The following is a 24,798-nucleotide window of genomic DNA, read 5'->3' on the forward strand; positions in this document are numbered from 1 at the left end:
AGAGCTAGTGACCCTTCCCTGGTGCTCTGGAGGGGAATGCACATTCCCTTTTGTCTCCACCTGCTATCCAAACAGGCTGGTGAGGCCTGGGTTACCACCTGCGATGTGCAATCTGCGCCTTGCGCTTCTAAAAGTCATCGTTGCACCTCTGACCGGATCAGGGCAATTAATTTTAAATGTATCTTCATTCTTTGTCATTGAGACTTACCTTATATTTGGGTCAACAGAAAAAACCCAAAGATTTTTTTATGTATATATGTATTTTTTTTAACAATTAAAGAGTAAAGTTTAATTCTACCAATGAAAAAAGTAAACTACTGTAAATACTACAACAGGACTAACAGTAGTCAGAAGATGTACAAGCAAAAAAGCACTAAATATTTACAAAATCACTTAACTGAAGCTTGCATTTCAAAATTATTTCACCTACCCCAGATCTCAGTAACTAAGCAAACTGAGTATTAAGCATTGTACAATAGTCTATTACAGAAAATTCAAATGCAAATAAATACTTCATAGGATGGAGTTTTCTGACCTTTTCTAGATAGAGAGGCTATAGCTGTTTGATACACAAATTAATAAATAAATAAATACTGTGCTCTCAAAAAGAGCATTTAAAAGCAAAATGTATTTACAATACAGGCAGTTGTGATTTTTTAATACCATCCCTTCTACATGAGAAGAAATTCAGCATTGAGAGATGAAGGCGGTGAAATATCAGTGTTTTGAACTGGTGTTGGAAACGTCAAGAGAGGGAGACAGAAGTTAAGTAAATCAGCTTAACAAATGTTGTAACAGTTTCAGGGAAAAATAATTAGCAGCAAAAAACCAGACACTATTTTTAAATTGCCATTCTCTCCTCGCTTGTACAGATTAGATTTTGAAGCCATTTTACAAAAAGGGAATTCCTCGAGGAAAAGAGGTGCTACAGACAGTGTACAACTTCTTCTCCACAGCAATATGTATTTCTTCCCAAGAAAGCACACAAAAGACTTGTAACATTTTTAATACATTGCTAACAATATATAGAACTAAGCATAGAGCTTTGACTGACAGTAAAATATTTTCATCCCCAATTTAAAAAAAAAAAAAATCATGCAGTAGCTTTTGTTCAGCATTCAGTGTGCTGAAAGATTCTGCTAGGATCGTCCACCACAGGGCTCCTCAACCTGGGCAGCTCTAAGCTGTGCGGACTGCAACTCCCAGAATTCCTCAGCCGGCTTTGCTGGGAGTTGAAGTCCGCACAGCCTAGAGTTGCCCAGGTTGAGGAGCCCTGGTTTACACGGTTGCCTTACGGTAGGGGTAAAATGGAAAACACCTATTTTATACATATAGAAATTGGGTTCCATGCAAAAGATGGTGAGCGCACAAAATTTCACACTGAACTCAAGCCATACTTCTGCGATTATCCCGTTAAAAACAAAAGCAGGATGTACAGCGGTTTTACTGTCAATAGCCATGTATAAATATGAACATCAGCCTTCTTGACACCAGTATTTTACAAAAAAATTCTCTGCAAGAATGCATTAATAAATAGACAATATATAACTTAGGCAGCATAATGCTCTTAAATGCACACACATTAGCAGTGCACATTGTAGTAATAAAATGGATTTCAAAATTTGCCTTTGTTTTTTCTATAAACTGTTAAGTGCCCATTTTAAATAAAAAGATTTATAATCCTCCATGGGCTACTCCCCTTTGACACACAGTGTCACAAACATAGTGATGAAAGTACAATATTGAGCTAATCTAGAGATGGCTTTTATACATTTTTTTTTATACAATCAAGAAAGATACAATTTGTATCAACAAACAAAAAGTCGTTTCTGGTTATTTGAGGAGTTGCTCTCAGCTACTTTTAAAAGGGAAGAAATCTCAAAAATGGGATTTTGTTCTAATTGATAAAAGTGTTTAGATAACCTGGTATTTTTTCACAACAAAAAACAAAAAAATATTGTGAACGTTCAGGGCACAGATTAAACCAAAGGGCTTATCTGCATTTCTCTTCAGCGCTTCTAAAGCACTGGATAAAACAGGGAATGCCCTGGGCCCGCAATGCAGTCACCCAGCATGGCGCACCATCCAAACCCTTCCCAAAACTGTCCAATCAGCAGCCACCAGACGGGCCACTGGCGCGTCGGCAGCAATTTGGAAAAAGCTATACCACGGCAAGCGCAGCAGTCGTGTCGGGGTCGACAACCGTCTTCCTATCAGGAAATAAAGCCTGCCTTCAAAATCAAAAGACAGCTTTGTGGAACGGCAATTGCGCTATAGGCAGGTGACATCTATGTCTCTTGAGGTGAAGACAGACATCAGATGAACTGATGTCATTCGCCTCTATAGAAAGATGCTGCCTCCAGATAGCCTTTTTCTACATGTTTAGCAGAATCTCAAAAATCTAAAGTTGTCCTCCCTTGTTCAGATCACTGCACAATTGTGCTCGTTATGGACACTGGGATGGAATTATCACCCTGCCAGTTAAGTGACATCGTCCCTATCTAGAGCCGCCACCAACACCCTACTTGGCCCTGAATAGAAATGAATTATGCAACCATTCTGGACATTGCTGGGAATTATTCCAGCCCAGCAACGTGAAACACCACTTGGACTGTCCCCCAGAACCCCAATCCCCTGGGTCAAAAAAAAAAAAAAAAAAAAATCAGCAGCTTGGAAGCCATTCTCAAAACACCAGAAACAACCCTGACGGCAGCCTCACATTCCATGTGTTTCCTAGTCAGAAACATTTAGGCAGTATCACACCTTCTCATGAAGAAACAAAAGGCCAGAAACTTGGCCTTCTCGACTTTCATGAAAAAAAACTACAGTAGAAGTCAACAACTCCTAGCTCGAGACGTATCGAGTTAGTAATGGTTCAAAATGTTCAAATACACATTTGGATTTAAAAAGGGTGCCCACTCAGTGCAGCTTTGAAAAAAGAAAATGGAAAAGCCACTACACCTGTGTAAATGTCTCTTACGGGAGGCATTTAGCTACAGAGTTGCCCGCTCCTGAGCAAAAATACCCAAACATTTGCCACCCGCAGAAAGATGAGTTGAGCCAGTCAAAGAGCTGCAAGAAGCAAATGCATGTCTTTGCATGGATCTGAAAGTGAAAAACCGAAACAGGTTCAATTCTGTAGCATCCCTTTGAAAACTACTCTACCTTCCATCATCCATGTTTGATCCTTTTAAAAAAACATGTTTACCCATTTCCTATTTAGTTGTATTTGGGCCAAACGGAAAAGTGAAGTTTGATTTGGGATGCTACAATTTTACCACCTTCAGACTGTACAATCGAATTGTACAATTAATTGTGTTTTAAAACCCGTCCGTGCCAATTTTAACAGGATTTATGTGCAAACGATACAGGAAAGTTTAGCTGAGAATTGTTCTACTGGCTTTCATGTAATCCAATTGTCACCGATGGCCTTGTCCCCAAAGGGGACAAGCCCCCCAAAATCCAAAGCACACATTAGTTGTGCTTCATCCATGCAAAGATTCTCCTGCCCCTCCAATCCATCATACCATTTTCCTCACTTCGAGAGCAAACAGATTTCTCCTGTGTGCGCAAAGTGACTTTCCCAGAGAGCAGAAGTCTTCTCCCAAGACAGCTTCAGGTCAGAAGGGCTCACAACATACCACTAAGACGCATCGGCTGACTGGGCCTCAGATAAGCTCTTTGAAAGAGATGGACAAGGAGAACGGGCCAACCTTCAGTTTGTGAGGATGTTCAAATGCACACAGCGCATTTTCCTGGAGCAGCCTGCCAGTTAATACTATAAAACTCATTCATGCAATATAATTGCTAACAAGTTCGAGGGACTCATTTCAGACATACCAACACATGACCTTTTGGATTCAAGAAACAATATACATCCATGCAAAAAGTATGCACTTCCTGTAAAATACCTTTTTAAAAACCCCAGCTTTAAAAAATTATTTAATACTTACTTATAATACAATCTGCTTTTACAGAATGCTTCAAACACTTATTAAATGTAATTGCCAAAACAATGTACAGAGCTGTATACCACAGTTGGAAACTATTCCCAAACAGAGAATATCTCTCTATGTTCACAGGTACCCCCTGCAGAACGCTTGTCTGGCGCTGTCAGGCTCTCTCTCCAGGAATCCAAAGGGGAACTCGTTCTAGCGCCCTGTCCTCAATTTGGCAACAATCAGCGCTGCCAACTGCTGTGCATCTGTCATGTGGGGATTCTTCTCCATTACAGAAAGGACGACGCCAGCAGGAAAAATGTTACAGAGGTTCTTATAGGTTTGGTACTGATGCTCGGGGAGAACGCGGGGTTCTTGGGGCTCTCCACAGACCCCAATCCAAGGGTTCCGCCAGAGTTGTTCCATCTTCTCAGGCATGCTCCGCACCATGACGGGCTCGTAACACGGCTGCATGAGGTTGTTGCTCAAGGGGTAGGAATGGTAAGCGTAGGCATCTGCTGCACACGGCAATGGGTCCCAGCTGGCATGTTGCTCTCGACAGAGGGGCGGCCTTTTCTGCCGGGTAGGATTGCTCTCGTAAAGTCTTGAATCGGAAACGCTATCCATCCTCGTCATAACCAGCGCACGGCTCGGCTGGGCAGCGGCCGACGGGTGAATGTTTGGAGGCACAGGGTAGTCCCCTGGGCAACTGGACCGTGATCCAACCAGAGGGTGTTGGACATGTAGTGCTAAATGAGAAGCTGAATGTTTGCGTGGAGTGTGTTTCGACCTTTCAGTGCTGTAGCTCTGGACCCTAGTTAAGCTCTCGTGATAGCCATGAGAAAAAGGCTGAAGTCGGCTTTGTGGTGGAATCCGAGAAATTTTAGCATGGTCCTCTGAACTCACATCTCCTACACCCAGGTAGAGGTCAGTATATGAAGAGTAAGAATCATTGCTTGCATGGCTTAAGCAACTGTCAGGACATGGGCTTGAATTTCTTGAGTAGATACCTTGGTCTATATCAACTCCATAATAATCCGTGTTGTGTATGTTGCTAATGCTCAAACTGGAAAAGTCGTTGAGCATAGAGTAATAGCCATGGTCTCCCAAAGATTCATATTTTGGGTATGGATCTGTGTAGTTGACTGAAGCCCCATGGCTGTTGGTGACCAGGATCGGAGGATACTGCATGCTGGCCATGTGTTCTAGGGAGGATTTCTGATGGGTGAACTGAGAAGATCCAGGCACAGGGCTACTCGCTGACCGAGCATTTAAGGCTCCAACTGCATGGCTTTTAGAAGGTGGAAGGGTTGGGACGCTCAACGCTGACACAAGGGACGGGACGGAGCTCGCCTCGGGCTTCCGCATCATCGACAGCCGGTCCTCGGGTTCCACAGCAACAGACCGAATGCTTGGATCAGACTGCCGTTTTGGAGGATTCCGCTTCACCTCTGAAGTGTTCTCCCCTTTGCAAAGGGCTGTCCCTGAGCCACACTTGGCCAACGCACCTTCACTCATTGTTTTCACAGCAGATAATTTTGCACTAATGCGAAGCTCATCCGCAACCGATCTCAAGGGCTGGTTTGTCCGTTCTGGGTGATAATATTTACATTTATGTCCATAGGTGCATTTTTTTCCTGGAAAAAAAAAATCCTCTCTGATTAGGCATGTTCTTTGCCAGCTATATATCTTACCTGGATAACTCCAATGAAATCTTTTGCTCTTACTGTAAAAAAAATAAAATAACAGACCCGGGTATTTTCTTACATTGTGAATAAAAGGTCCACAATTTCCCTTGTTATCAGATCCAAATTCATGTCGAGGTTTCAATCTGCGTGACAATGCTCCTTGAAGGCAGCAAGAGCAGGCCCAGAAAGTGCTGCCTAACAGACACATTCACTTACACGTTCGCTCGTGATAATGCCGGGAAGCATCTCATTCAGTCCCTTAATGTCCACTTTGAAAATGAGTCTCTTGGCTGTTGATATAATTTGAACCCCAAAGGTGAGGGAGAGCAGGAAAAGTAAGGCTTTGCTGCCAAAGATCATGTCGATAATAACTAATGGATCAGGTGGCATAAACCTAGAAAAATAATGTTTCTATGCTGCCTCCCACTTTAAAAAATTCAGAGCAAATTTTTGATCAGCCAACTTTAACTTTAAAATGTATTTTCCCCATAGCCATACTGCCTTACCACCAATTTGTTGTTATTTGTTCATTTGCTTCCGACTTTGTGACTTCATGGACCAGCCCATGCCAGAGCTTCTTGTTGGTCGTCACCACCCCCAGCTCCCCCAAGGTCGAGTCCGTCACCTCTGGAATATCATCCATCCTCCTTGCCCTTGGTCGGCCCTCTTCCTTTTGCCCTCCACTCTCCCTAGCATCAGCATCTTCTCCAACCAGCATCTTACCACCATTAGGATGTGTAAAATAATAATTATTAAATATATTTCTTATTTTAGTCTTCCCCAACTTGGAGTCTTCCAGAGATTTGGGGAACTACAGGTTCCCAATTAAATAACTGTTGGCCATGCAGCCTGAAAGTGCTCCCCAAACCTTTGGAGAACATGGGACTGACTTTCTCCAAATCCCTTCAGTTACCTACTCACCATAAGGGCATGGTTGCTTTTTGTGCTCTGGAATAACTGGCTTTTTCCTTAAGAAGTTTTCAAGACTAGGGCCATGGCGTCCTAATGGATCATCAGGTGGCATAAACCTAGAAAAATAAACACAGTGAAATTTAACTGACTAGCATCAACCTATAAAGTGGCAGGCATCCAGGGGATAAGAAGGCCACACAATACTCTTAGATCAAATCTCGCCATGGCAGAGATTTATTTACTGAACTTATATACTGCATACGGAATAAAGGATCATGGTGATTTAAAATATTGCTGCTGAGTCTCAATCCAGCAACCTTTTCTATCCTAAGCCAAGATCACAACCACTTAGCAGTAGTGAAATCAGAAAGCAGCTTCTGGCAATTGACCCTCTTCCATGTAAAAGTAAAGATAACGAAGAGCAAGCAAAAAGTGCCAATCAAAAAGATAACAGGATTGGAGCAGTTTCCCACCAAGAAGGAAAAAGCTGTTCTAGCTTAGAACAAAAGCTATTGGGGAGAAAAAAGATAGTCTAAGAATGTAGGAAAACATTCAGAACAAAGGCTTAAATCAGTTAACCACTAATTTCCATTATCCACAGACATCAACTCTTGGCCATGCTTTTTGGAATAATGAGAATTAGACTCACAAAGACAGGAGAGGAAATCTCTTTAAGGAGGATTGTGTAAAATAAACTGTAAGAGGGTAAAACAACATACTTGTCATTTACAAAAGAATACATAAGCAGCCGTTCCTCTATGAATTTCTTCCACTCTGGCTTTTCATTTTGAAGGTCACGATAATTGTCATTTGATACAATGATGCCATCAGAATCATAAGCCAATTTCACTATGAAGCGGTCATCGTAGCAGACGACTCGTCTCCCTTGCACTCTCCGAGATGGGGTGAAGACAAGAATTTTTTCCTTCTCCAATTTGTGCAAGATTTCTTGGTCTGCAAAATTGGGTTTACATAAGAATCTGTTAAGATCAAGGTACCCAGATAAGAGTATTTATAACAGTTTGACACTGTTCACAGTTCTACAAGGATTAATATGACCCATTTGACTCATTGACTTTATTTAATTCTTTTAGTTCAAGGGACCATAATTTTTTCCAAGCCATGGACCACACTTGGCTTTAAATGGTGATTTTGGGGCAAAAATAGTGAGTGAAGACAGTAAAAAATAGATCTGAGTTAATTTATATTTAAACTTAATTATTTCCAAATCATGTATGCAATCATGTTTCAGTTTCTCACATCAAAAAAGTACCTTTTGACAAGAACCTCTATCTCTGGGGCCACACCCAAGGTTTTGGGGGCCACATGGAGCAGATCTCAGGCTGTGTACCACTGGCTTAGATGCTACTGAATCTAAGCTATATTTAAGGATCCCAGAAATATTTCACAGAACCTATCCATTGCACCTAGAACATGGTAACGTTTCCTGCTCACATCATGAGGTATGCCACAACCATCATTCCCCCATGCTACAGCCTTTCTTCAAAATCTACAGGATCATTTTTAAGCAGATATTAAGGGTGATAAAGTGGTATTTCGCCTACTCTGAATTCCTCATGAAAGCAACTACTTCTGGGTGATTTAAACATGTAATTTGGTTTCCCCTGGCCTTCACCCAACAAGGCTTTGTCTACATTGCTTTTGCAAATATTTAAGGGGCTTTGAGAAGACAGTGAGGAAAACCAGAACATGGAAAAGTATGAACAAAATTTATTACTTAAGGCAGAGGAAATAATCTGTAGTTCACACATGGCTCCAGCTTCTGAGCTCCCTGCAGCTCGCTGAGACCACGCCACTAAAATTCAGTGCAAATCATCTATTTTTGACAGTGTGATTTTTGCCAAGTTCCTAAATTCATTCATTCTAAAATAAGTGCTTACATCTCCAGTAGGATAAATGCACTTGATTTTTCCCGTAAACCATTCTCCTGAAAAAATAAAATAAGCAGCTGTGCCCTCTCCAATCTCCTTACACTCCTTACAGTCCTTTGGGACTCACTGTCATCATCATCAAAAAAACCCGTTAGTTAAAAGTTTCTCCACTCTTGCTTTAGGTAGGCACAAACATGTCTGCAAACAGGGACAGATGCAAAACTAATATGCTGCTTGTGGCCAATGTATTAGTTCTGCCTTGAACAATAAGACAGGTTTAATAAGCTTAGATTAAAGTTACTGAAATCAAAGGAAACCTTATGGGGGGGGAAAGGGTGATGATGAAAATGCGCGTGAGTTTTCTCCAAATCAGTGGGGCTTCTATTCAGTGAAATCCTTAACATTCCAAAGAGTTCATGGACATTTGGTGTCATCTTCTTTCCCTAGAAAGTTTGCGCAATTATTTCCTCTGTCAAGTGAACAGCAAGCCTTCCATCTAGAGAAATGTATGAATGATGAATTCCCAAGAACAGCAGAAAAACATTAAAGAAACCAGAATACTAATTTTCAGAATAATTTTAGGCACTTGTTCCAAATTTGCTTCCCTTTGTGCCCTTAATTCCATTTTTCTTTCCAGAAAAAAATCAGTACAAGGAAAAAGGAAACAAGACACTGTTGCTATACCTGGGTTAATTTATATCCCACTTTTGACAGGGCTCACAATATATTTAAAGTGAATATAAAATGGAAATGATCTTAAGCAAATTGAGAATTCAGTGGGCTAGAATAGAACGTAAGTACCAATCAACTGACTTGGTTCTAAACATTCCTCAGTGTAAGCATTAATGTGGCCAACAAGATTTAGCTGGGCATGCAAATTTCTTCCATTATAGTATGCAAACATAGTATGCAAATATCCTCCGTTACGGTAGACAGAGTAACGGACTCACTCTTTTGGAAGGATCCTCATCTTTGGTATGATAAAAGTTATGCCAATTCCTGAAATGGTTACCTGTAATTGGAGCATCTGGTCGACTCTGTTCTTTCCTCCAGGTTGGCACAAATACTGTTATATCTTTGTGACCTTTTTCCAGAAACCAATCAACAGCTAACTGAATCCCTCGACAGGAAAATCCTTCTTTATTTCCATGGCTGAAACAAACAAAAATAATTCTGAGAATTCTGAGATATATTCTGAGTTAAGACGAATGAGATAAAAATGTAGTACATAAAAAGGGGAAGATATTTATTGAAGTTTAGCAGACAGTATTTTAAAAAATAGACAAACTTCACTCTGTTTTCTAATGTTTTGGGGAGAGGGAACAATTTGATGTCAATGGATTTTATCAGGCCCTGCCTGTAACTTTGGTGTTTAACAAACTTGTCCTCAAATCTTAAAATGCTCATACAACTGTGCTCAAGAGAAAAGCTAATCTCCATAATATGTAGAAACTATAGTGAAAATTTACTGCTCTGAATTTCCTTCTTTATGAGCATCAGTAAGTCATGAAAATCAAGGACATATGTGTTTTTCATTTCATGATATAGTACAGACCTACTCAAAAATAATGAGACCTACCTCCAAAAGGTGTAGAAGATGCAGCTTAAGATCTGATTATACTGATTAATGGTGACATCAAAGTTTGAATTTTCATCCACATGTGCACTTAAGAGTCACATATTCCAGAACCCTTGTGAAATTTGTATTTATTTATTGGCAGCACCTGTCCTCTAGAATTAGGTCCCAGTGAGATCCATACAGTTCCCACCCTGATGACATTTTGGAAAGTCTAAAGACCTGGCTTCTTACCCAGGCCTTGGGGTAGGGTGGATGGGACACCACCACCACCCTGTTTGTGAGGTTTTATGTCCTCTGTGTTGCTGAGTTGCCACTTTGTGATTATTTTGTAGTTATTTTTATCTGTTTTGGTTCATTGTCTGCATCTTGTTGTTTTTGTTATTTTATTATTGTGAGTCACCCACAGTCAGCTGGAGACAAGTGGCATCCAAATGGAATAAAATTAATAAATTTGTTTTTAACAGCATGCCTGAATCAGAAGACTCTGAGCAGATTACAGCCGCGTAAGAATATAAAAGAGTTCAAGATACATGAACTCTAAACATCTCTCCCAAAATGGATAACCCCAGCACTCAACTAGGGGTAACAGCTTGATGGAATAGGGCCATAGGAAGTTGGGGGCTGCATAGACCTCCAGGGATAGAGAGTTCAAAGTGTGGGGGACACAACAGAAAAGGCCTCCCATCTGGCCCATTTTTCCCTAACCGCTAGTGAGGGACTCCTTGTGAGCCTTCTCAGGATGTTCTCACTGGATGGGCAGATTCAAACCTGGCAAGGGGATATCTGATGGACCTGGGTATTTGGATGCAAGGAATACTCTGAACAATTTCCCATTGAAATCCATCGTGGTTTATTCTTACCCATGTTTGAAATAAACATTTATCTGGATGCTGATTTCTTTGAAGGGTTTTTATATGAGAGAAAGGATGAGTGTAGTTGGAACAAAAACAGTATAAAAGTATGAACTACCTCATTGCCACATTACTTCCATCAATTACAATTGGCCTCAAGTTGTCCGAATTGTCCACAACTTCCTCCTCCAAGGACAGCTCAGGACTGGCAACCTCTTTGGCAGCCGTTCCACCCGTGGGAGCAGTGGTACTTCCAAGATTAGTTGGTCCTTCATTCTCAGCCTTGTTTCCAAGTCTCACAAGTTCAGCCAAAATATCATTGATGAGAGCATCTGCCCCCAACTTGTTCAACACGGCTTGAATCTGATCCCCTGCATAGCCCAGTTTTAAAGCAAAATCAATTTTAGCTTGATATTCTTTGTCTGAGTTTGCTTTACCATCTTCCAGTTTTAAGTCCTGAAGAAGGCTGCTTTGGGAGAAACTCGGATGATCCAAGCAAGGGGAGCGGCACAGCTGCCGGTGCGGCTTGTGGGGAAGGTCCTTCTCCCTCCACAGGGTGTTGCTGGAGCTATTCTTGAGGCAAGGCTGCTCAGGTTCGCTCTCGGAGCTTGTCCATTCTTCAGATTCAGTGCTGCAATCCCCATCTTGCTCAACCGTCCTCTCTTCTTGGGAGTGCCTCTTCTCCATTTTCAGCCTTTCCACCATAGACCAGGCCGTCATCACGTTGACCTTCTGGTTAGATACTCCCAAATTGCTCTCAATACCCAAAGTGCCCAAAACGTGTGCTCCTCTGCATCATCTTGTTGCTTCCTTCTTAAACTGGTCTTGATTTGTGAGAGTCACAAAAACAATTACAGAATCTTTTGGGAGGGATGGGAGAAAAATACGAAGAAAATGTTGAAATTAGTGCCAAGTAGCAATCTGCCATGATTAGAAAAGTAAACTAGAAACTAGGTCTCAAATCCAGTAAACAACAGCAGGGTTCCTCAACCTTGGCAACTCTTAAGCTGCGCAGACTTCAGCTCCCAGAATTACCCAGCCAGCTTTGCTGGGAGTTGAAGTCCATACAGCTTAGAGTTGCCCAGGTTGAGGAACACTAAACTACAGGAACCTCCCATGCAGAAGGATCTGGGAGGGATGCAGAATTATAACTGAGTTTACAAGTACATCTGCTTTAGAAACCAATTCTGCTTGGGACAATACTGTCACAGATCAAACAACAGGATCCAGAATTCATTATGCAGGCCAGATTCACACATCATATTATGCTAAGCCAGAAGTGCATAACTTTAGTGGTAGCAAAGGCCATACCAGTTTTTGAACTGCATATTAGAGGCCATGCTACAAAAGACAAGAGACTGCATTCAAAGGTTTTGGAAATAGTCAGGTTATAACAAATACACTAGCATTATTGCTTTTGATAAAAATTTTAACTTAATTTTAAGATACATAGTTGTCACCATTCCCTCAAATAATTAAAAAAAAGCAACTCTCATACATATTTTTTTCTCTCTCTCACACACACACACACACACACACAAAACTGATATTCACAGATTCAAAAGAGGCAACATGATGAAGCTTAGAGAAACAGAAGCAGGATGGGACTTGTCACTGGGGGACAACAAAATCAATTTAAGGAGATGCACCTGACCTTGTGGTGAACAACATGCACCCCACCCCAAGCCATCCTGTGAATCTATGCACTAAACCATGACTTCATTAGTTATCCTTTATTGAACATATCATAGCTGGCGCAGTTGACATGCAACACTAAGCTTTACAACAATGTAGAAACTACAATGTTTGAATTCATGCAACATGCTAAATTGACATCAAACAAATCACACTGTAGTTCAGCGTGACCTATCTTAACCTTCATGCACTGAAATCAATGGGATGGAAAAGAGCTGAACACATTAAGGCTAGCCTAGGGATACTAACTCCAACAGATCTGTATTAAAGTGTGAATCCAACCTAGTGAGTATAACTTATAATAAGTAGAGAAGAGCATCTGGCAGGTAAACTGTTCTAAACATACATGCATTCCTTATTTTCATCTCTAAAATGTAAGAAACACAATGATATATATAATATATATGACCGTAAAGAAGAACCGTAATTTACTGAGGGTAACTCCTGCATACAAATGGCTCCAAGTTCAGTCACTGGTATCTTCCGTTAAAAGGACTGGGTAAGATCTTGGAGTGCCACTGCCAGAACAGATACTAGCAGGTGATCTAATGAAGCAGTGATTCAATCAGTAGGAAAGTATCAGTTAGTACATCCTCCCTCCCCTTCTTAGTAACTGGTTAATTTTTTAATGTTATTGATCACTTATTGGGACCAACACCCCCCACATTTCACATATCAGCTGATGGTGTCCAAGCTGAAACTTACTGAAGGAGAAATGGATGTTGTATTGGATAGGTCCAAAAAACTGTCCAGCCAGTATTCAGGCAGCTGCAAAAAATAAAAAATAAAAAGGAAACTACATATTAGAGATCATTAGAAAAGGGATAAAAAAATAAAACTGTTAATACTGCAATACCTTTATGCAAATACATGGTATGACCACATGAAATATTACATAAGGCCTTGTTTGCTGCAATTCAAGCACACTGTACAGCTAGAAAGGTTTAACCAGTATTATCAGGAACTGATTTCAGAAAACACATTAGTAAGGGAAGACAATAGAGATGTGGAAAACAATACCCAATGTAGAAAAAGCAGAGACTTTTCTCCATCCTTCGTAATATTAATATGTGGGACCATCAAATGATACTGACTGCTAGAAGAGTCAAGGTAGCTAGCACAAAGCTTAACAGTGGAATGATCACAATCACCAATTTAAACTTTTTTGAAAGCTTATGTCCTAACAGCCAGGAACCACGCTGAGACAACAAATAGGTCTCTAGTACTTTATTACTGCTACATTAGACAGAAAATCCTAGCAAACGGAAGAAGCGTGGGAAAAACCCAGACAGATAAACCCCAAAAGTCAAGGCGGGTCTGATCTGTGTCTCTTTGAATGGCTGCTTAACCCCTCAGTACTACGCATGCATTTTCCCCCCTGGATAGGGGCCCCCTCCTGCTCGCCATCAGTGCTCATGACAGTTTACTAGACGAATCCATCTAAAACTATCAATGAGTACTAATCATTATGCCATCACACTAGCATGGCATTGTGGTTTGAAACGGGATTAAGAGACTCAGATTCAAGTCTCTGCACAGGGAAGCGCGTGGGGTATGATACAGGACAAGAAGCAGGAGAGATGCAGAATTCTCCAAAAGGAAGTCTGGTAGGCCCTTGTCCGTCTCACAAATGATACTGAAGGGCATCAGCTTTTGTGAGCTGCGACTCACTTCATCAGATGTGTAGAATGGCTAAATTGACGTAGGATTCAAGTTGGAATGAAGCAGAAAGAGACAGGAAGACAGTTTGGTTATGCAAATGCAGGTTACATAGGAGACATATCACAAATGAAGTCCCTCATCAATTAAGAGTTGTAATGTGTAAAAACGTACAGTATTTGCTGAGACATTCTGAGATTGCCTGAAACCTTTTGATGTATGTGAGTTCAGCAACCTCTCCCTCAATAGTGAAGTTAAAAAGTCCAGTTTTTCCAAAACAGTCACTTTGAGTCTGCTAAACAGTGTCCCGAAAGGTCAAAATGCTAAGAAGAAATGAAGAATGCTTCACCACAATCCCCAGATATAACTGGAAGCCAGCTTCTTGAGAAAATTCATTACAGATGATTTTGTAATTTGTAATTAATCTATTTATCTATTTCCCCCCAAGAAAAAAATAGGGAAACTAATATATTTACTGACATATGTTTTGCAACCTGGGAATTATTTTGCAACTTGTCTGTTCATTTTAGTTTACAGCTATGGTATCCCACGGGCTTTCTGAAACTGAAAACTAAACAAAAGTAAATGAGTTTGGTCCTTGTCTTGTACTCTAGCCCAGCTATGCAAATCAAGGGGAATTCTGAGCTTAGAATTTCCATATGAGTTACAGAAAGGAATAGCCAGTTCCACCCTTTTTACTTCAAGAGGTGGAGGGGAAAGACAGCAGCACTGGAAATCCTAGTAAGACTAACACATATCAACAAGGAATTTAAAATTTCAGCACTGAAATTCAACATAAAAAAATAACTACTAACCACAGGTGTTTTCTTAACAGAAATTCAAAACTGATTTAATGACATGTAAGCACAAACCAATTCAAAGCATAAATCAACTATTATTTTTCTCAAAGCTGAGAAATTTGGGGTTTCTTTGTTCTTCCCAATTATAGCTTATTTTTGCTGCACATTAACATAAACACCTAGACACTGCCGGAAATTCCTCTATTCAAGGAAATGGCTTTTTGAGCTCAGGTAATCAGCAGCAGAAAACAGAGGAACAACTCTAGGACAAAAACAAAAATGGAATAAACAAATAAGGGGGGGAAATTGAAAAGGTGAGAAAAAATGCTTCCCATTCCCAGATAGTTTCAAAACTTGTGCTAATGAAACAACTTGAACTGCCATGGGTTTGGAAACAGCATGGACTATGACTGAGCCCAAGAAAGATCACTTAAATATGACCTAAGACTAAAGGGAAATAGTGTTGTATTTTATAAATACAGAAGCATAACTCTCTTCCTGCCTAATTTGTTATAAAATCAGTGAAAACAATCCCTTAGTTTTGAAAAACAGTGGACAAGCTGCTGAAAATATTTGGAAAATTGCTAGCGTTTGTTTTTAAACTTATAAAACAAAGCTTTATAAGCTTTATCACTCAATATATACCAGACCCATAATTTTAGATTGTCCATTATTGCATTAGCAGCCCAACTACGATTATACTTTTATTCAAGACAGAATGTTAGAATTTTGACTTAGTACATTTCTGCATTCTGCATAGCCATCTTCCTCGTTCTCCAAAATTCTGAAACTCCCAGAAATCTCAGACAACATGGCCAAAAGCTGTTGTATGTGCCTTTTCTCTCATGATTTAACACATCCTTCTTTGAGGTCTGGAAAACACAGTGTGTTCTGGAAAGATTTATATCAGTCTCCTGGGGGTGGGGAGGGTGTACCTTTCTAATGGAACATGCTATATTTCCTTGTGAAGCAGGCTTGTTTTGGCCTCATAGGCTAGCTTGATGCAGGCCTTGACTCACCTGGAGATCATGAACAATGAGGCCTTACACCTCCATGACAGGGCTGCTGGAAGGAACCTAGGAGATTGGAAGTAGCATTCAATGTCTCAAATATTCTAACTGGGTTTTAGGATTATGGTAGGAGGGAAGGATCGTTTCCTGACTCTGGTGGGAGACCAAATTCAGCTCAGACGCAAAGGTCTGCTCTATGATAGCATCTACCATACAATGCAAAATTCTTGGCAGACAGCACCCCTATTTGGGATACCTGCCCGGCAGAGGTTATGGCTATCAGGAGCACCACTTTCCATGTCAGATGCTTCAGGGCTGACTCAGGCAAGGTTTTGAACCGGGGCTGGGTTAGGGCATTATCCCATGATGGATACTGGCGGATACTGGTTGGTCTGAGTATGCAGACTCCCTGAGGAACTTCTTAATATAAGGATGGGCAGAGAAAATGATTATGCTTCACAATGAGAGATCAAGGAGAGTGCTCAAAGTTGTCTGCTTGGTTGCAGTCCCTTGTTAAGGCCCATCGGTGAAAAGGCCAGAAGTTGGAGGCTGAAGGTCGCTCTTGATAAGATTCCTTCTTTTTGCAGAAGACTTCCTACATTCGCCAGTCTGGGGCTTTTAGGCTGAGCTGGTCCATTGCTATTTTGTAGACCATCAAGACACCCCCTGCCAGAAAGGCAATGGCCTTGGCTCATTGTCATCCCCCTGCCTGAGTTTGCTACGCTCTGGGAGGATGAGCGAAGCTAGCAGTTATCCCAAAGGACAGAAATCTTGGCAAAGGCTGAAGAACAAGGGTTGACTTTGAAGCTGGGGTTGTAACCTCATGGGCATTGTGTTCCAGGATCTCCATCTTCCCGTCTTCTTGTTTTTAGGGGTTGTCTTTATTAACTATGTGCTGCCACCAAAGTATCTAGGACAGAAAGTTCAGCAAATCTAGGGCAGCCTGAGAGAAGATATAGAACTTGACCCACCTCTTGATGTTCTTTCATTCTGCCTCAAGGAGTTTGCTAAACGCTTCAAAGAATGGGAGCACAAGGCAGAGTTGCTGGCCACTGGGAATATCTCTGCTTTCTGCAGGCCCATTAAGAGTTCCTTGGCGATGGGGGATTCTACTTCTGAGACTAGGTTTGCAGACTTCCTTGGAAAGTACAGTAGGCCTGATTTTTGAGAGAGACTGGGGTATTAAGGGATTGGCTGTTGGTTTTCTTCCACATCAGGGACTGTTCCCCTCATTCCTATCTCACTGACCCTGAAGGGAAATCAGGCTGAGGATCGAAGGTGTCCTCAGTAGAGCCCGTGGGCACATCTGTGGTCCAGAGCAAGGCAAAAGTAGGACCAGAACTGGTGATGATGATATCCCCTCCAACAGGAACCACCAACAAAATCTTCTAATCCTGCCCCTGGAATGAGTGGGAAACATACCACGAGACAATGCCCTGGTTTCACTGTTGGAAAACTTAAGAAAATGTTCAAGAAGACGACTATCAAATATACCTTTTCATTCACTAAGCATAAAGTCAGAAGCCATTAATACAATTTGACTGGCTGAGGTGAAGGCCCAGCCACCTTTGGGATCTTTCAATTCATGTGTCACCAAAATCTACCTACTTAAGGATAAGCAGCTAGAAAAAGGAAGAGTCTATTGTCCCACAGCCACCCAAATGACTGCAAGAAGATATAAAATAATAAAAGTAAAAGATTAGAGAGAGGACTGATTATTTCCATCATTGTTTCCTACCGTCTCTAAATGGTTCCCTACCTAGAGTCATAAAGTTCCTAAAGAGAAGCTACAAGAGTGGGGAAAGAATTAACCAACAGCAATTATTATAACTTCTCCACAACCAATAGATTTGAAATCCTAGTTTTTGTAAAGCAACAGTGAAGTATGCCAGATGTTCAAGAACTATCTAAAATAGTGGCAAGGAACACTGTCCCAAATCCAGAGATAACCAGTCATGCTAAAATTTCATTCAAATTAATGGGACATAATTTAGCAGCTGCTCACTATTCCTAATGAGGTTAATGAAACTAAAACATAACTATTTGGGCCTGAGGTTCTAAATTACAGAGAGTTGTTTCCCAATGGGACCCACAAAGACTAATCACCCTTGCTTCTTGGAAGTCTTTTCATTAAATATTGGACAAGTACCCACTTGAGGGTGCTCTAATACTAAGTGTCCCAATTCATTGCCATTTATTTTTGAAGCATATTCCTGTGTCTTCCTTCACAGAAGTTCCTTTATTTCTGACTTACTGAAAAACAGACCAAACATAAAATAAATTCAAATGCTATTTGAAAATGGAGAAGCAAGTCTCTGAAGCATAGGACAGGGTGTGTTTGAGGAGAATGTGCCCTGGACCTTATAATGGAGAAGAGTGTTGTACACACTTCCAAAATTATTCAGAACTTTTTTTAGAACTCGCAAACATAGCCCTGCTCTTCTATGTGTTGAAGCAGCCACATCTTTTCTACGGCTTGAAAAAAGATGTGCCTGTTTTAATGAATAGCAGAGAGGAGCTGTGCTTGTGCAGCTCCAAATCACTTCCAAACCTCCACAAGAAGAGTGAAGAATAACTGAACTACCAAGGAAGCTTTTCAACCATGTATGTACAAATATTGGGAGGGGGGCTGCGGGGAAAGGGGTTACACAGACTTCAACTTTTCAATGGACAACCGTGCCCAATGAGTCCTGGTCACTGCTCCAATCCTTTGCTTCTTCCTGTGAACTAAAACTAACACATTCTGAGACGGACTATGACAACATTTTCATCTACAAGCTATAACATCACTGCACATACACATAGATTGGGGTGTACAACGGTTGCTCACAACTCCAGCAAAAGCATCTGGTATATGCAATTAGACCGGTACTTTTCTTCTCACATTCAGTGGGGCAATACTGCAAAACATCTGTCCCAGTTATTGTCCTTTTTTATTGTTACTGGATTTCCCCCCTTTGAAAAAAATGAAACCCTATTTGGGCAAGTCTACCCATTCGGTATCCTCTGAAAGTCTATTCTGAACAGGAAGAAACTTCACAACTCCCCTAATATTTGTGACCCCGTGTTCTTAGCAGTGTTTCTAACCTTTATTTGAGCATTCAAGGCAGCTAATAACAGATAAAATGTGAAATACAAAAGGAAATAATTGAAAAACTTAAGTTAAAACCAGCACAAACTTCAGTAAACAGTCAGCACTGTATGCATCTGGGATACATATAAAAATATTAAGATCAGTTTAAAAACTTGCACTCACAATGCTAAAGCTCAGGAAGTATAGAAAGCATATGATAGCAAATAAAATAGAAATTAGATTAAAAGCAGTAAAAAAAGAGCTTGTGCAGATTGCTCTGTAATTTAGTCTTACTGTGAAGTATCACAGCAATGAGAACCTTGAATCTACTGAATATTATCATATTACCTGCCCAACAGTTTCTTAAATAAGCAATCATAGTCAAATTTATAAGCCTTTACTGGTGACCTTTGCATGTGCCCTTATTTGCTGTAGGGATAAAGGGTTGCACAACCTAAAATACAAAACAAGCAACTCCTTAAAACTTAACAAAATGAAAAGGTTGTTACTTTAATGCAAAGCAGCCTTAACAACAGGGACATAATTCTGTTACTGACCAGTTTTTTTCCCAAGAATATCTTTTCTGATAGTTTTTTTTTCTTCCATAGATAAACAACAATCTAGTGTACTCACTAACTGGAATAAAAGCAATTGGCAGGATCAGAGCAGCACATCTTTGAAAGATGAAGGGTTAAATATTCTCCCCTCCCACCTTTCCTTTATTGCAAACTACTCTTTCACAGCTATAACTTCAATACTTCTAAGGGGGATAGCAGAGGCAAATGTATACAAACATTTTTTTTAATTATTTTCAGAAATATTTGTTTCTTCACAATACCTTAAAACATTAAAATATACACATTTTTCCGAATTCCCTTTTTCTGGTTCATTCAGACCTCTGTCCTATTTCTATCATTTCTGGACCCAAAGTCTCATGAGATCGTGGAAAACAACCATGCATATCCTCCTTGAAAGCGGCCCCTTTTGAGCAAAAGACTAAATAAGAGGCACCTAAAAGAACTGTCACAAATCCAAAACAGGCTTCAAAAGCCAAGAAAGCAAATAAAAAACGGGTCTCCAGACGCACTGCCGCTGCGGCTAGATACTCACAGCTCTCTTTAGAGGAAGCAGGCTACCTGTCATCCACCCCGATAATACAGATGATACTTCTCTGCAAAAAGAGTGTATACAGCAGTTTTCTACTCTTTGGACTCTGCTAAGGGACTGGATGCGTTATGAAAGCTGCTCTCTGCAGAAACACACCCACTTCCATGACTCACAGGAGTTTCTGTCTCCCTTCTTTTTTTCTTTCTTTTTACAGTGGTTGTCAACTCTGAAAGCTATTAAGAAAATTCAGCTGTGTCATTTTTCCTTTAAAAAGCACCAGGAGCGAGGGGTACTTTCTTGAGAGAACCACCACTGCTTCTGAACACATGCCTATGAGGAAGCAGTCCTATATGACTTACGTTTCCATCAATCTTTCTGAGATCGTTACACTCTGACAGAAATTACAGCCAACTTTTGGACAGCATTCCATATTCAATGGACTGGCTGGGGAGTTCCCCATGTTAGGGATTTCCCCCCCACACCCCTTAAAATTGCTTTTTTGCATTTCTCTTAACCACAGAGGTTTCCCATACTTGCTAATACTTCACTTTTGTGCCACTCCATAATATTTTGGCTACACAGTCAACAGTACTGACATCCAAATATCAAAAATTGAAGACTGGTACCTCCACATGGGGAAGAGAAGGTTATCAGTGGGATTAACACTGTGACTATTTGCTGAAAACAGTAACTTTCCACTGACTAAAAGTTCTGAAAAGCTCATTTCTGTTCTGAACAGAAATAAAATATTGAGAAAATTAAGCATTAAATTTTGTCTCCTTAACAAAACTAGTAAAAGAAAATATGGACATTTCTCCTGTCTGAAACAATGGAAGACTATGATCAGATTCCTCTGCTATCTCAGCAGAAAAATTAAGCATTACACTTTGGATATTTTCTTCACTGTAAGTAACTCCAACTTGTCATGTGGAGTAAGACCATTTCTATCCACATAAAATTTCAGAATGTTAAACCTCATTACAACACAGCAGTACAGAGATAGATAGATAAATATAGATATCTGTTCAGCGATTTAAAGAGAAAAGCACCCAGTACTACAACCTTCCCATTTGTAATATGCAAATATGTCATCATCTGAAGTGAAAACTTTGCACTACAGCTTTAAGTGTTTAAGCCTCTGCTGCCCGTTGCTTAGTAACCGGGCATCCTTACCTAAACATTGCTTTTCAGCAGAGTCACGACTGACTAGTGGGGCTGATAATGCAATTCAAAGAAAACATGTATTTTAGAATGACTTGAGATCTGTTCACATAGTATGGTGCTTAATGTAGTTGCTACACCAGCCTTCTAAAAAGGTTTTCCCTGATTTATTTATTTATTGCACCTCCGAGTCAGCGTGGACTCCCAAAGGCTGCCTGGACTAGTCCCTGCAGTTTTCTCAGCAAGGTTTTCAGATGTGGTTTGCTCTTGCTGTCTTCCTAGGGTTGAAAGAGAGGCCCAAAGTCACCCAGCTAGCTTCCAGAACTAAAACTGCCTTCCAGGTTTCTAACCTGGTGCCTTAAGCACCACACCAGATTGCCTCTCTTCCCTGCAATTATACACCACAAAATAATATAATAAAATATAAAAACCAGTATGTTTTTAAAAATATGAAGGCATAACAGCAGATCATCATGATTGTACACCGTCTTTTACTCTGGTTCAGGCAGTTGCATCAGGAAATTCTATGGATCCATCTGATTTACAGACAGACAGCACCTATTAAAGGGTGCTTCAAGTCCCTCTTGTTCATTCAGAGACATGGACAAGCATTTTCTCAGGATAAGTTCCAAAAAACAGGATTTGATCCCCAAAAAATAGCAATTACAAGAAAATTATCCAAACTTCTTCAGAAGCAAGGAATTTCATTTAACTTCCCGCAAGGATCGAAGACTAGAACCAAACAGGCCACTGGAATGGGTAGATCTCATGTTACTCCAGAGGCACATGAAGCATCAAGCACATGCGGATCAACAGGGCATTATCTGTACTAGAGCCACAATGTGCACTGGGATAATAGTAACAGCAGGAACATGAATCCACCTTTCAAAATGTTATGGGGAATACATGAAATTTAAACAATGAACTAATCATTTCTCTGAGGGCACAAAACAACATTTCTAAATTGCAGGGTCATTAAAAAAGAAACGTGTATCAGTTGCCTGCACCAGAACTTCCAAAAGTATGTCAAGTATTTAAAGCTCTCTTTGACATCCCTGAAATTTATAAACATTGTCAAAACAGCAACGTCATTCTATTAACTGCAACCTTCACTATAATCTTACATGCTGTTTGGCGTGTGCAGCGTAGGCACGTTCTCCTTCATAAAATTAATCAACTTGGTATTCAAAGAAAAAAAATCGTAATACAAGAAAAATCACCAAAAGCTTGGGTATAATTTACAATTAATCAAAGAAACATATGCAAAAGGAAAGGCTCAATTCCTATTAATTTGTGAAGCAATCATGCATGGGAACAACAAGCATGGGAAACTTGAGCTCCCAGGCCAGATACCATCCCAAACCCCTTTTCTCTGATATCAAACCTCCTCTAGCCACAATTGCTAAAAATCTGCAGCACATCCTTCCTGAGTTAGAAAATGTATAGCCAAAGAGCTAAAAGAGGAATATTCTAAAATAAAATGTAAAAAAAGCCAAATTCCCCCATCCTGTGAAAGACAACCCTAACTGTATGACACTACCTCATGGCATGTCATTTCCCCAGGCATTAGCCCCTGGCCTCCAACTATTACATTGGGAGTACAGCCAGTAAAAAGTTGCCCACCACTGCCTTACGGTAAGGGTAGGTAGCCAAAAGCCCACTGTCAGAGACCCTTTCCTTTGTAGGCCATGCCTTCTCCTTCATGGACTGTATGCTTTTCCTTAACTCAATCTACCCAGGCAGGGAGTTCTCAGACCCAGAAAATATATATAGTGCCTCTCTCTTGTATTGATTCTGCTTCAGTTTATTAATCTTCACTTCATCATCAAATTTAGGCAAAGGTTGGCACATAGCTCAACATTTCTATTATAGCATCTGGTGGAAAAGCTTACAGATTCTCCAGTAGTAATCCAAAAAGTGAGTAATATGACCATGGCCACAGCAGCAGAACACAAATGGATCATAAAATATGAACTACCTAAGGACTCCAATTAAATATTTATTTATTTATTCATTCATTCATTCATTCATTCATTCAATTTATATAGCCGCCCATCTCAGACCAGTGACTCTGGGTGGCTAACAATAATAAAAACAATCAAACAATTGTTGTTTAACAATTTGTTTAACAATTAACAACTTTTGTTAATCCAAGTAAGGAAACTACAATCAGAATGTTCCTCCCATCCTCACCTCCCCCAACAATGGAAGAAAAGCAACCCAGAACCTGCTTTCCCAAGAACAAGGATCGGTACAAGATCATAGTTTCAATTCCCAGCATCCCCAAGGAAAATAAAGCAACACTATTCCCTTGATATTTTCTTGGCAGCAATGCATTAATTCATTAATTTCTTGGTGGAAATGCATTAATCCAAATAGACCCTGCCACCTGCTGGTCAGCAGGGAGAAAATCTCCAGTGTATGAACCACAGAACACAGAAGATTTAATTGACTTATATATCAATGAACATTTTCCCCTCTCATTCCATGCTAAAAACAAATGGCATAATCAGCATCTCACCATGAATGCCATTCCAATTTATGGCCCCTCTTGTATTAATAATCTGAATTTCTTATTTTTAAAAACAAGATAATAATTCCATAATTTCACCTTCCCAGTTTTTTCTAAATCAATCAAATTGGATTCCTCCCTTAACCTAGTTGAACAGCAATGTATTTTAAATGAAAAATTCATATTGATATTCTAGCAAAATACTTTGGGAAGGAGAAATATGTTGAGGTAATGTAACCAAAAACTGTAATTGACTAACCTATGTATTAAGATATTAAACTTTGCTTTTAAAAATAAAATAAGCAATTATTTTGATTACCATTAATTCAGAATGTGGATAATGATTACTGGAATATCAACTAATTAAGATGGCCCCAAACACATTCAAATATATTTTTAGACACCACAACCAACCTTGGAGATGACTGTTTCTTCAGCAATTAGAACAAATTTTCAAGTTAAGCATCAAACCATATTATATTACTCCATGTTTCATAGACTAGCCTGAGAGAACTATTGTTTTGAATAATATATACATTAAAAAGAAACTGAAGAATTTAACTTACCATTAAAACTATTTTCTTTTCTTCCCTAAAAAGCCCAATAATTTCTTGTATCTCTGTTTCAGCCTCACATGGTAGGTACAGGATTTCCTAGTAAAATAAATTCACAGAAGCACATGTTGCAGAGATTACAGTAATATTTTACTAATTTATGTAAAAAGAAGTATTTCAGTCCATGGAGATTGAAACTGTTAAACCAGATATGGTATATACTAGAGCTGCGTTCCACTGATGATAAACATGACAAGAAGTTAACAAACCATTTTATTAGATGACGGATCAAAGAGGAAGAAGCTGGTATCTGATTTTAGCCTTCCTTTCAGATTTCAGCCCAGGACCCCCCAAAATGTTCCATAAA

At 40.0% G+C, this 24,798-nt stretch overlaps 1 protein-coding gene across 1 annotated transcript; it reads right to left on the bottom strand.

Moving 5' to 3' along the window:
• Positions 1-1,282: 1,282 nt before the first annotated feature.
• ZC3H12B (zinc finger CCCH-type containing 12B) lies at positions 1,283-24,481 on the bottom strand. The gene is made up of 7 exons (XM_063313433.1): positions 24,444-24,481; positions 13,261-13,300; positions 10,979-11,720; positions 9,443-9,582; positions 7,258-7,492; positions 6,548-6,654; positions 1,283-5,575 (listed from the first exon to the last, which is right to left on the bottom strand). The coding sequence occupies exons 3-7, from the start codon at positions 11,578-11,580 to the stop codon at positions 4,152-4,154; spliced, it is 2,508 nt and encodes an 835-aa protein (XP_063169503.1). The 5' UTR covers positions 11,581-11,720; positions 13,261-13,300; positions 24,444-24,481; the 3' UTR covers positions 1,283-4,151.
• Between the last annotated feature and the right edge of the window lie 317 nt (positions 24,482-24,798).

Source organism: Candoia aspera, chromosome 12 (assembly GCF_035149785.1).
Source record: "Candoia aspera isolate rCanAsp1 chromosome 12, rCanAsp1.hap2, whole genome shotgun sequence".
Taxonomy (NCBI): Eukaryota; Metazoa; Chordata; class Lepidosauria; order Squamata; family Boidae; genus Candoia; species Candoia aspera.

Bases quoted from the DNA above. Each gene is read 5' to 3' on its own strand.
- ZC3H12B (XM_063313433.1), bottom strand. From the start codon at position 11,580: ATGACGGCCTGGTCTATGGTGGAAAGGCTGAAAATGGAGAAGAGGCAC. The intron at 9,583-10,978 runs GTAGTTCATACT...TGTTTGTTTCAG, and splicing joins GGAAGTAATGTGGCAATGAG to CCATGGAAATAAAGAAGGAT. The intron at 6,655-7,257 runs GTATGTTGTTTT...TTATTTTTCTAG, and splicing joins TATTCTTTTGTAAATGACAA to GTTTATGCCACCTGATGATC.